Source organism: Nelumbo lutea, chromosome 1, assembly GCF_056320005.1.
Source record: "Nelumbo lutea isolate HS-2025 chromosome 1, American lotus-T2T, whole genome shotgun sequence".
NCBI lineage: Eukaryota > Viridiplantae > Streptophyta > Magnoliopsida > Proteales > Nelumbonaceae > Nelumbo > Nelumbo lutea.
Window position 1 is genome coordinate 193,298,528 of NC_142684.1, and position 13,056 is coordinate 193,311,583.

The following is a 13,056-nucleotide window of genomic DNA, read 5'->3' on the forward strand; positions in this document are numbered from 1 at the left end:
CGACCTATCGAGAAGGGAACACGTAGACACGATTTGACTAAGAGATGACAGCTCAGCCTGGTAAGCCTACTTTGTAATAATTGAGCTCGGGTATTCAATCACCTCGGCACGGGGTCACCTCGGCACAGAATCACCTCGGCATTCAATCCAGTTCGGAACTAAAAGACCGAAGTATCAATTCAGGGATACCAACCTGGACCGCCACGTAACAATCCCGGAAGTCTCTCCAACAGACTCTGAACCTCACGGGATCACGTAGCTAGACCTGTTCATGGGCCAGGTAGCCCGATGGCTCAACCCGCACCCCGGTCGGGCTTGGTCATGTAATTAGGCCCGCGAGCCTAACACAGTAAGCCCGACTATGTTACGGGTCGGTCTCGGGATTTGTCCAAAAAGCCTGACCCAAGCCCAGCCCAGCCCGACTCAATATTATATATTTTATAAAATACACAATATGTATTTTATATATTATATAAAATATATAAATAATATAATATTTATTGAAATATATAATATATACATTTTTTTATTTTTTTCTTTATAATTTCTCTCTCTCTCTCTCTATTCAACCGCTTCAGTAGAAGTAACAACATGGGCTAAATTTCAGGCTCGGGCTTCGGGCTTTTTATGAGGGTCGGGCTCGAGCCCAAGTTGTAGGCCTGATGGTCAGGCCGGGTTCGGTTTCGGGCTCGGGCCTTAGAAAAATCTGTTAATACATAGTAAAAGCCCGACCCGAGCCCTGACTCATGAGCAAGTCTACATGCCGCATAACGACAGGCCTAATCCTATCCCTCCCGGATCATACGGAATTGATAATCTTTATTAGTTGATAACGTTACTCCTCAATTAAAGCGGAAACGGATCCCATCAAGACGAATATCCCAGAACAAATCCACAAAACCCGCGAGGGCTCAACTATATAAAGACACCAACCCCAATGACACAAGGTACACATGATTTTTCTACTCTCTAGGTCTCAAAGCTTTTCAGCTCACAACACAGTTTACTGACTTAAGCATCGGAGAGACCTCATCGGGTTAGCCATCCCGGGTCTCTGATTCGTTGTCTTGTAGATTCACCTAGCTCACTACCCTACTAGAAGTCAGATCATCCTCCAATAGGGAGTAGTCAAATCGCACTACATCAATTGGCGTCGTTTGTGGGAACACGATCAAAAAGCTTTCTTTACAATCATCAACTTTCCTCTAAATCAATGGCACCTTCTAGTCACGCCGGACAGAGCAGCGAGATGAAGGTCTTCGGGGGGCAACCTCAACTTCCTTCAGGGTGCATTGGCCAGTTCACCATCCCGCTTACTGCGGCTGGGGTTCCGACACTGACCATGCCACCAAACACCACACAGGTGAACGCCCCACTTCCCCCATTGGTAGGCGCAACCTTTTTTGAACTGTCTGTGGTTCCCCTCGAAGTTGGACAGTCATAGTTTGACGACCTGGTGCAGTGTGTACGGGCCATCCAGGTCCAAATGCAACAGGTTCAACAATTCCAGTAGTACCAGCAGTACTAGAAGCAGTTCCCCCCACTGCCGCAGAGCCAGCAGTCGGTTCTACCTCAGCACTCAGGGGCGCAGGAAAATAAGAATAAACCTTGCATGAACCAGGACATCATTCGATCTCCCCACCGAGGCGAAGAGACTTCGCAAGTTCCAATTCCTCCCAGAAGTTAGGTCTCACCCCGCGGGAGGAGAGACGGTCAGATCACCCCACCTGCTTCGCAAGGGAACCTCGGAAACAGATCCAGGGATACTCAGCCTAACAGGGCTAATCTTCCTCGGCGTTCGCAACAAGAAGGTGGGTCGCTCACAAGTAATCGGTATGGGGTTCTAGGTGTGAACTCAAGGCAAGGTCTTTCCGTCCATGATAGCCATCCTCAGAATCCCACGAGGAACCAGGAGCTACCTCGCGGCAGAACAGTACCGGAGCATACCAATATTAGCAGCACCAATGTCGAACTGATAAAGAAGCAACAACGGAGGCATCGCAAGGCATACCGTACTTCAGCTCAGAACAGCCAGCTAGTGAGATCGAACCAACAAAAAGGACAGGCTAAAGATAAGGAGGAGGCGAGCTCGGTAGCTACAAAGGCCGCTCCTTCCCTACTTTCCAGGTCGTCTTCCCTGTCTCCCGAGCTCTTGGCGACCCCGATGCCTAAGATTTCAAGATGCCTCCCCTGGACAAATATGACGGGTCTTTTGATCCTAATGATCATGTGGACTCCTTCCGGTCCCAGATGCACCTAGCTAGGGCTGACAAATCTTGAATGTGCATGGCTTTCTCCACCACTTTCATGGGGGTAGTTCGGACATGGTAACGGAACCTCGCGCCAGGGCCAATCAAAAGTTGGGCGCATTTTGCAGAGTTATTTACCTCGCATTTCATCACCAGCAAGAAGTGCCCGAGGTTGCAGGAGAGCCTCCTCAATGTGGTTCAGAGAGAAGGGGAGTCGATTAGAAGCTACATCAAACGCTTCAATGACACCTTGTAGATCCCCAACTTAGACCCGTCGGTAAGGCTCATGGCAGCCAAGAAAGGCATAACTCACAGAGAGTTTAAATGGCATGTGGTGGCCAATAAACCTAAAGACATTATAGAATTCCTCAACCTAGCTGACCAGTTCATTGGAACCGAAGAAGAAATGAACCAGAAGACTGACAACCCGGCAGAAAAAAGAAAAAGAGACAATGACAACACAGGAAGTGGCGGGCACAAAAGAAGAAAGAATAAGTCCCCGAGCAAGGGAGGAAACAAATTTGGGAGCCGATCTCCTTCGTGATCTCACAAGTCAGGTCGGCGCTCTAGGACTCCACCTGTTGAAAGGATGAACTACACACCTCTCAATGCTAAGCGAGGAGAAATCCTAATGGTCATCAAGGACTCCTCCTTTGTCAAGTGGCCTCCTAGGTTGAGGGGGGATCCAGCAACAAGAAACCAAAACGTCTACTATCATTTCCACAGAAACCACAGGCACAGCATGGAGAACTGCAGAAACCTCTGCGATGAGATAGAGGAGCTCATCCGCCGTAGGTACTTGAAAAATTTTGTACAGCGAGAAGAAAGAAGTCAGGCAGATTGGCAGACAGACCGAAAGGGGGACCAAAGAAGGAATGCCCCCGAGTCCAGCAACAAGAAGAACGAGCAGTCGCCATAGCAGTTGCCCGAGGAGAGACCGATCTACGGGGTAATCAATATGATTACTAGCGGGTCAACCATTGTGGGGTGTACTTCGGCAGCAGGACGAACCTCAGTCTGCAAACTAGAAAACGAGGAGTAGAACCCGCCAAAGCGACCTCGACTTGAAGAACCAATTTATTTCATGTAGGACGATGCGCGCGGGATTCAGTATCCTCACGACAACGCTTTGGTGATAAAGTTGAGGCTCAATGACTTCGAAGTCAAGCGCATCCTAGTGGACTTGGGTAGCTCGACAAACATATTGTTCAAGGACACCCTCGACAAGAAAAGCGACCTAAAACCGACAGATATTCCGCTGGTAAGCTTCAACGGCGAGGAGGTCAGACCTCTCGGGCGAGTCTCGGTACCCGTAGAGGCCAGCACGTGGCCGAATATTGTGAGGTTCGAGCACGCGTTTCTAGTGGTCGCAACACCCTCTCCTTACAATGCCATAGTAGGTCGACCCATTATGCACGCCTTACGTGTGGTAGTGCCCACCTACTATCTAGCAATGAAGTTCCCAACGGATTAAGGAGTAGGGGTTGTGCGAGGTGACCAGATCGAATCTGGTAAGTGTTACGTAGCCGACCTCAAGGGGAAAGCAAAGCTAGCGGCTGACATTGAGCTCGAGCGACCAAATGAGTATGCCGACAAGCGAGATGCACCAATAGAAGAGACGGTCCACATCCCGATCACAACCGATGACCCAGCCAAGACTCTCCAGATCGGCGCTTCAATCAAGGAGACACTTCGCTCTCAGCTAGTAAGCTTCTTACTACAAAATTTAGATATATTTTTTTGGTATGCGGCAGAGATGCCTGGAATAGATTCCAAGATTCTAACTCATAAGTTAAATACTGATCCCTTAGTCAGGCCAGTTAGATAGAAAAAACGTAACCTCGCCCCAGAACATTGGAGGATAGTCGGTGAAGAGGTCGGGAAGCTCTTAGCGGTAGACTTCACCAAGGGAGTCAATTACCCGAGTTGGGTAGCTAACCCAGTTCTGGTAAAAAAGGCCAATGGCAAGTGGCACATGTGCGTCGATTACACCGACCTAAATAGAGTATGCCCGAAAGACTGCTTCCCGCTGCCCAAGATCGACCGCCTAGTGGATGCGACCTCAGGGCATGAGTTGTTGAGCTTCCTCGACACCTATTCCGGTTACAACCAGATTAAGATGGACCTCGCCGACGAAGAAACAACTACCTTTATCACTAAACTCGGGTTGTATTGCTACAAGGTCATGCCCTTCGGACTAAAAAATGTCAGGGCAAACTTTCAAAGACTTGTAAACAAAATTTTTGAGCCGTTAATTGGCAATAAAGTTGAATGCTATGTTGATGACATGGTCATGAAGACCCAGTATTCAAATATTTTGTTAGATGATTTGCAAAGTGTTTTTCAAATTTTACGAAAATATAATATCAAATTAAATCCTAACAACTGTGTCTTCAGGGTCACCTTGGGTAAATTTTTGGGCTATATAATCAACCGACGTGGCATCGAAGCCAACCCGAAAAAAAATAAAGGCCATCTTAGATATGAGACCACCTTGCAAACTAAAAGAGGTTTAGAGGGCGAATGGTTAGATAGCCGCCCTAAGTCATTTTATGTCTAAATCGGCAGATTGCTGCCTACCCTTTTTTAAAGCCATAAAAAAAAGTAGAGACTTCGAGTGGACTGCAGAGTGTCAGCTCACCTTCGACGAGCTAAAAAGATACTTAGCTAGACCCCGGTTCTGACCCGACTCGAGGAAGGGGATGTATTAAAGTTGTACCTCTCCGCGAGTGACGAGGTGGTCAGCTTGGTACTAATCAAAGAGGTAGTTCGGGTCCAACGACCCATCTACTATGTTAGCAAAGTTTTGCTAGACGTAGAAACCAAGTACCCGGAGATCGAGAAACTAGCGTACGCGCTAATCATAGCAGCTCACAAGCTTCGTCCATACTTCCAAGCCCACACCATCGTCGTCCTCACCAAGCTAGTACTGATCCACGATGAAAGCAAACTCACTCAAGCTCGTCAAGAAGTGCGATAAGTGTCAAAGGCACACTAACATCCACCATCGACATGTTGCCGATTTGAAATACCTCACTAGCCCGTGGCCCTTCGCACAATGGGGAATCGACATACTTGGCCCATTCCCACCAGCAACAAGACAGAGGAAGTTTCCGGTCGTAGTAGTAGACTATTTTACGAAGTGGGTGGAAGCTGAATCTCTAGCTACAATCACAGCCCTCAACATACAAAACTTCTTTTGGAAGAACATAGTGTGTCGCTTTGGGCTACCTTGAGTACTCATCTCCGACAATGGGAAGCAATTCGAGGTTATCAAGTTTCAGAATTGGTGTGTCGAAATGGGAATTCAACAAAATTTCACCTCGGTGGCACACCCCCAAGCGAGCGGGAAAGCGGAAGTCATCAACAGAGTCATACTTCGCAGTCTAAAAGCTCGCTTAGCTCGAGCCAAAGGATTGTGGGTAGACAAACTGCCCAGTGTACTCTGGACCTACCGGACTACCATCAAGACTGCCATAGGTGAGACTCCTTTTAACCTCACTTACGGCATAGAAGCGATGATCCCAGCAGAAATCGAGGTGCCTACACTACGCTTTGAGGCCTACGACGAAGAGACAAATGATGACGAGCTCCGTACTAACCTGGACCTGGTGGAAGAAGTACGAGACCTGGCATACATCTGGACTGCAGCTTAACAATAGAGAGTAGCTTGGTACTATAACGCCCGGGTCAAAAAGTGACATTTCCACGTCGGGCTCGACGGCTCGGCACTGAGGGATAACCGACAACTAAGCGAGTAGCCTGTGTTCAGACAAGTCGGGTATATACCCTATAATGTCCACCCACCTTGGTGTACAATAATGCAAAGTTACCCCTACTCGAAGTCCAGCTCGTTATTTTGACAGTTTGGGGTAACCAAGCTCGACAGTTCGGTGTAACCAACACTTAGAAAAAAATCTACTCCAATTATCCCTACTCCTAGTCCAGCTCGTTAGCTCGACAGTTTGGGGTAATTAAGCTCGACAGTTCGGGGTAACCAACACTTAGAAAAAAAAATCTCCTATTTGGTTTAGTTCGCCAATTCGGGAGTTATTTACACTTAGAAAGTTTCTTGCACAGAGATAGCCAAAATACTTGTATTTCATTGATGTAAAGTTTTGAGTACAAAAAAAAGAAGAAAAAAGAGAAACTTTCACTATGAACTAAGCTCGGAGGCTCGGGGTGTACAACATAAAGGTCCAAGAAAAGAGGCAAGAATCATGCATCCGAACTACTGGGCAGGTCGGTCTCTCTCGACCTGACAAGCCTGCCTCGGAAACTTCATCATCGCTTTCCTCTTCGGAGGAGCTGGGTTCTTTGTTGGCCGCCTTCACCGTCTCAGAAGTGAGGTCAGACATAGAAACAACTCCGAGGTCCAGTTCGGGAAACTTCTACCGCATTAGATATTTGCATAGCTTGAAGCCAGACCGGTAAGAACTCGATCCGTACTCGATCTGGAGATTGTGGAACTCTGGAGACTCCTTGAAGCTTTCAATGGCGTGCTCTCTCTCCTCAGCTCGTGCCTCTTTATTGGCGGTCTCGAAGAACTCGGTGCACTCTTTGATCATCGCATCGAGGTTCTCGTTCTTGCATTGGAGCTTCTCCTTCTCCTCAGTCAGCGCCAGGATCAGCTCCTGTTGACTCTGAGCTCTCTTCTTAGCCCGAAAAACCTCACCCCGAGCTAAGTCCAGCTCGCGGTAAAGTTTTCAAGCATTCGCCTCGGCTTCCCGAGCTCACTTCAAGCGGACCTTGGACTGGTAGACCAATGAGTGAATGGCGGAGTTCACCTAGCAAAAAGAAAGCAGAGGTAAGTACCCTTAAAAATCGAACAAGGAAATGAAGTATAAAAGTAAAATACTCATCAACATATAGTAGCTAGCAGCCCGGTCTCCAAGCTGGCTTGTGGGCATGTCAGCCCACTCCGCGACATCGGTGGGAAATACGGCATCCTTACTCTTGAGGAGCTCGAGCCGAGGGGTCAATATGCTCTCCTTCGAGAGCTGAGGCTCGGGCATGGAAGTGCTCTTCAGTTCACGAGGTGGAACTTCTTCGTCCTGGTCTTCGTCCAGGTCCATGATAGGAGGATCAGCATGGACCTCCTCCTCCGGAAGCTCGGCGGAGATCAGCTCCAGCGCAGCGACCTCGGGTGGGACGAGGGCAGAGGGACCGGCCTCCCGGTGAGACTTCTTTGAGGCCTTCCTCTTTTTCCCTCTCTGGAAGCTCTTTAGAATGTTCTCTGCATCGACCTCCGGCATGGCTACTACAAGAGAAAAATAAAAGGTTAGTCGCGAACTAAAGAAAATTCAAAGTAAAAAAGAATATGAGCATCGAGATGGAGGCCTACCAGGAGGGCTCAGCCCAGCTCGCACAAGCTTCTCCTCGGCCAAGAAGTCTCTCATCTCTAGGCCGAGGTCCCTCCAGGAGTTAACAACCGCACTGGTCTCCGCAACTAGCCTCACCCTAGGGTCTTTAATAGCCACCCGCTAGTGAGTCGGGAAGGGCCACCCCTCAGGGTTCCGGACAAAAAAGTATCTCCTCTTCCAGGCTAGTATTTTGTTCGGGCTACCGAACAGGATTTTGAACTCGGGGCGAGGAGAGATGTAGTAACTTTGTCGAACGTCCCCGCGCAAGCAAGCGGGGTTCTTTTTGATTGAGCAAATCGAGATAAAAACGTCTAAGGACAGAGGTCGATTGTACTCGTGGAATAGGGAGATTGTACCTACTATATTTCGGATGGAGTTCGGGTGTAATTAGTCGATGGTGATGTCAAAGAACTTAATTAATTTTATAATGAATGGGTGGAGCGGGAAGAGTATCCCAGCTACGAGTTACTCTTCGAAAACTATGAGCTCATGGTGACCATGAACCCAAGGGTACCAACCCAAAGGATTACTGAAAACTAAGTTATTAGGAAGACGGTAACGAGCTACCAAGGACAGTAGCCTATCCAAGGTCATAGCGGAAGGCCCGAAGTCATCTGGATCCTGACCCCAAGAAGAAGACGGGACCCCCTCTCTGGAGGTTGGTCCCTCCTCCCGAGCTATAGGCTCCTAAGGCTGAGATGGCCCGACTTCAGGTAAAGAGGTTTCTCCTAAAGGGCGAGGGGGGGAACTACCTAACGAGGAGCTGACCTCACCAGCGGGAGCCGAGGACTGCACCTCGGCACCCTCAAGCCCACTAGAGTCACTAAGAAGCCTATCCATGCTAGACATATTGAAACAGGAACAGGAAAGGAGAACAAACTAAGGAAGAAAAGACAAACTCACCAAAAAAGACGAAAACGACCTCGGAACACAAGGGGAGAAGTGGCGAGCTGAAGGACTCCGACGCAACCTCGAGAGAGCTCAATCACAAGATTTTTGGCGAAGAAGAGGGGCCCTCAACCCCCTATTTATATCTCACCACGTGGTGATCAATGGCTAAGACCTGCTCGATCCAACAGCTCTCATGAAAACCGGTTGCACGACACCCGAGGACGGAATCAGTTGATCATGCTCTTTGACGTCCGTAGAGTTTATAAACAGCATGACGTCCGCGCATACCCGGGACGCAATCTGGGTCAGATGAGCCAGATGATTGAACAGGTCCGACCAGCTGTTCACTCTTCAGATTGCCAAACCCCGTGCCAAATCCACCTAGATCGTCCATGAACTCCTCGCACTGGGTTGGGACCCCTGGCACGAGGAGTGGGGGACAATTGATGAAGGGTGATTTGGCACAACCTAGCAAGAAGGGGACACGTGGACACGACCTAACTAAGAGATGACAGCTCAGCCCGGCAAGCCTAGTTCGCAACAATTGAACTCGAGTATTCAATCACCTCGGATAGGGTCACCTCAGCACAGAGTCACCTCGGCATTCAATCCAGTTCGGAACTAAAAGACCAAAGTATCAGCTCGGGGTTACTGACCCGGACCGCCACGTAACGATCTCGAGAGTCTCTCCAACAGACTCCGAACCTCACGGGATCACGCCGCGTAACAGCAGGCCTAATCCTCTCCCCGCCTAGATCGGGCAGAATTGATAATCTTTATTAGTTGATAACATTATTCCCCAATTAAAGCGGAAATGGATCCCATCAGGACGAAGATCCTAGAACCAATCCGCAAAACCCGCGAGGGCTCAACTATAAAAAGACACCAACCCAATGACACAAGGTATGCGTGATTTTTCTACTCTCTAGCTCTCAAAACTTTTCAGCTTGCAACACAGTTTGCTGACTTAAGCATCGGAACGACCTCGTCGGGTTAGCCACCCCGGGTTCTCTGGTTCGCTATTTTGTAGATTCACCTAACTCGCTGTCCGACTGGAAGCCAGATCATCCTCCAACAGGGAGTAGTCAAATCGTGCTACATCAGTTAGTACTTAGTATGTAAAAACAACAAATTCCTAAAAAGATATAGAGGGTAAATGGGCTTAGAAACAATGCAGATAGAGTGAGAAGAGGGAAGAAAAGAGAAAATTTGTAGAGGAGAAAATATGGGAAATTTTAGCGTCATTTTTTTAATTCTTGCTCATTCTTACCCAGAAATACTCTCCACTTTGTGGTCCACCTACCTTTTACTGCAATCTTGCAAATGTTTATCATGGGGTTGAAATTGAGTTATTTATCCCAAAAAAGGAGGTAGCACATAATTAGTGTAAATTGCTGAAGTTCAATTTTTAATTGAAAATTATATTAACTTTTTCCTTCATTTTTAATCTTCCAATTATTTTATAAAGAATTATTTAAATTTGTTTTCTTTCCATTTACCCGTGCTAGTAGTATATTATAATAGTTTAGGTGCCAACTGGTTAGATTGCACTAAATGGATCCGACCTGATGGTATAAACGCAAATTAGTATAAAATGCTAACTCGAGTCCAATGAATTGCACCCCAGACAGTTGGTAATTTTTAGTTGGTTGTAATAGAGATATAGTATTGATTCCACCTTTCAACTGGGTTGGAGGAGTTCACATTTCCGCCCCACACGTCTCGTTACACAGCACATCCTGTCATGTATTGGAAATATCTTCCGATAATGATATCATTGGTTGTGGTACCATCATTCCTAATAAACGATGGAGATATACTGTGGTACATTGTGGGGAGGAGATATCAACTCGGGTTGGAGGAGCAAACTAAAAAAGAATGGACTGAACATGTCAGCCCTTGCTAGGAATTTCTCAATTTTCATTCTTTCTGTATACTTCCTTTGTATAGTATGAGGTGATAATTATAGGTTAGCATAAGAACAAATAAGAAAACAAACAAGAAAATTGAATTTTTATTTATTTATTTAATACAGCTTTGACTAATTATAATATTTATCATATATGATATATATTGACGAGTCTGAATCTGCTGACTAGAACATATTGCTGGCCACATCTATCCAACCACACAACAAAATCACTGGCTATATATAATACAAGAGGCGTTTCCAATGTGGGGTTTGATGAATGCAGCCCGCAATGTATTGTGATCAGCATATCCAAACTCTATTTTGATACTTGTCTAGGTTTTACGTCCATGCCATAAAAACTTGAACCAAAATAATAGTTTGATATAATATTGTCAATGTCTATAAAAAAATGTTGTCCAAATATTTTACGGCCCACAGGAATAGGGGTCTGGAATCAGAACTGGAATGTCCCATTCCGATTCCAATTGTTTGGTTTGTGGAATTGGAATTCCATTCCCATTTCTAGTGAAATGCCATTCCCCTATTTGAGGAAATGGCTATTCCCTCTCTCCCTTGGGAATGAAATCTCATTCTAGTTTACTCCAATTTCCGCTTGAACCAAATGGGCTATGAGAATAGACAATTCGTTCCAATTCCGACTTTAAGCAAATGGACCCTAAATCTTTATAATCACTTAGTTAACACATCTAAAATTTTTAAAAACAAACAAAAAAAATAAATAAATATGATTTCATCACCTAAGACTTGTCCCAACTATATGGGGCTAGGGGTGTAAACGGATCAAATTCGAATCGGATCAGGCAATATCCTAATTTGAATTTGATTAAGTATTCAAATATTCAATTCAATTCGAATTTGATTAATTAATTATTTTAGATAATTAATAAATATATAAAATAAATATTTTATTGATATAAAAGTATATAAAATATTTTATATTATATAAGAATTAAATAATCAGTCGAATTCTGATATTTATCGAATCGAATCAGATCATATCTGAATTCGAATCCGATTAACTATTTGGTATGAATAGAATATCCGAATTTGATTGATTAAATATTCAAATTATATGAATTCGATTCAATTATATTGAATATCAAATTTAAAATCGAATTTTTGAATACCATTGACACCCCTATATTGGGCCAGCTACGTGAATCATGTTTTTTGTCAAGGCAATCATAAAAGTAAGATAAAAAATCAAAACCTATATTCTATATCTAGATGGCTTTTTATGGCAGATAATGGCCCCTTTTATAAAGACCATTTTCCAATGTTGGTCTTTAACCATATGAGGGTCCTGGAGGGGTAGATTGGAACGTCCCTTATATAGGATCCAACACCAAGTTACCGTAAAATTAAACTTTTTGCCTTTTGCATTCAGATTTTTCAACGAGGTTCAAAATACATCTCCAACAAAAGACTTGTTATCTGTTTGATATCATCTTGTAAAATGATACTTGATGAACCAAATCACCAATGAAATATTACCTTGTTGGAGTGCCTCAATCTCTAATCAACTTCCTTCTCTACTATAGTTAATTAGTATAAGATTTGTATAATCTTCAGTAATATTCCATTAAAATAAGGTAATATTTCATTAATTAATGAATTCTATCTCCCGGTGCTGGGAGTTTTTTTTTTCTGCAGATGGGTCTTTAATCTATGGAGAGTAGTGATCTCCTGCCAACAAGACACGTTCTAACATTCTACCAACGTAATTTGACACCACATATCTCATTGTGAGACTGAGACCCACCATGTATCAGATCTGTGATATCCGATCATGTTGGTAAGGGGTTGGAACGGATTTTGTTGACAAGAGATCTGGATTCATCTGTGGATTCATAATGGGTTTATTTTTCCATTTTGTTTTGTCACTTTTTTTTTTATTCTTGCAGATTGTGTTATCTTGAGATGTATTCTAAGCATTTATTAATAAAATTTGCCTTTTAGGCATATGGCAACGTGGTGGGTTTGGGGGTCATATTCCCCATCTCTGACCATGATTTTGGAATAAATCCCTATCGGGGATAAAAGCTGTCATCCATCCATGATCTCTAATGGGGACGGATTTCCCGTGGGTAGGGGTGTCAATTGGACTGGATTTGGTCCAATCTGATCTAGTCCATTATAAATGGACTAGTCAATAGACTAGATATTAGCTTAATCCAACCCAATCCAATATAAATTTATTATGGACGGACCAGGCCCAATACAATCTAATAAATATTTTGGACCGGATTGGTCCAATCCAATATGTCTTGTGGGTCTGTCCAATCCATCCAAATTGGTTTTAGAGTGGATGGGGTTCGATCCATTGACACCCTTACCTGTGGGGGCCCGAATCTTTGAAATTTTTTGGTTAACAATTTAAAAAAAAAATAAATTTACTTAAAGTAAATAAAAATTATAACATATAAATAATCTCATATATATACACACACAGTAATATATATTCAATATATATAATCGGGGTCGAGGCAGGGCAGGGACCTCAATCCCCATCTCCGACCCCAACCCCGATCAGGGATCCCTATTAATCTTTGTTCCCGTTCTCGCCCCGCCAAAGCAATCCCTATCCCCAACCCCATCAAGTCGAAGAAGTCAAGTACCT

General features: G+C 44.8%; 1 protein-coding gene across 1 annotated transcript; it reads left to right on the forward strand.

Moving 5' to 3' along the window:
* The first annotated feature begins 5,548 nt into the window (after positions 1–5,548).
* On the forward strand, positions 5,549–5,905 carry LOC148880106 (uncharacterized). The gene has a single exon (XM_088976050.1). The coding sequence runs from the start codon at positions 5,549–5,551 to the stop codon at positions 5,903–5,905; it is 357 nt and encodes a 118-aa protein (XP_088832176.1).
* The last annotated feature ends 7,151 nt before the right edge of the window (positions 5,906–13,056 follow it).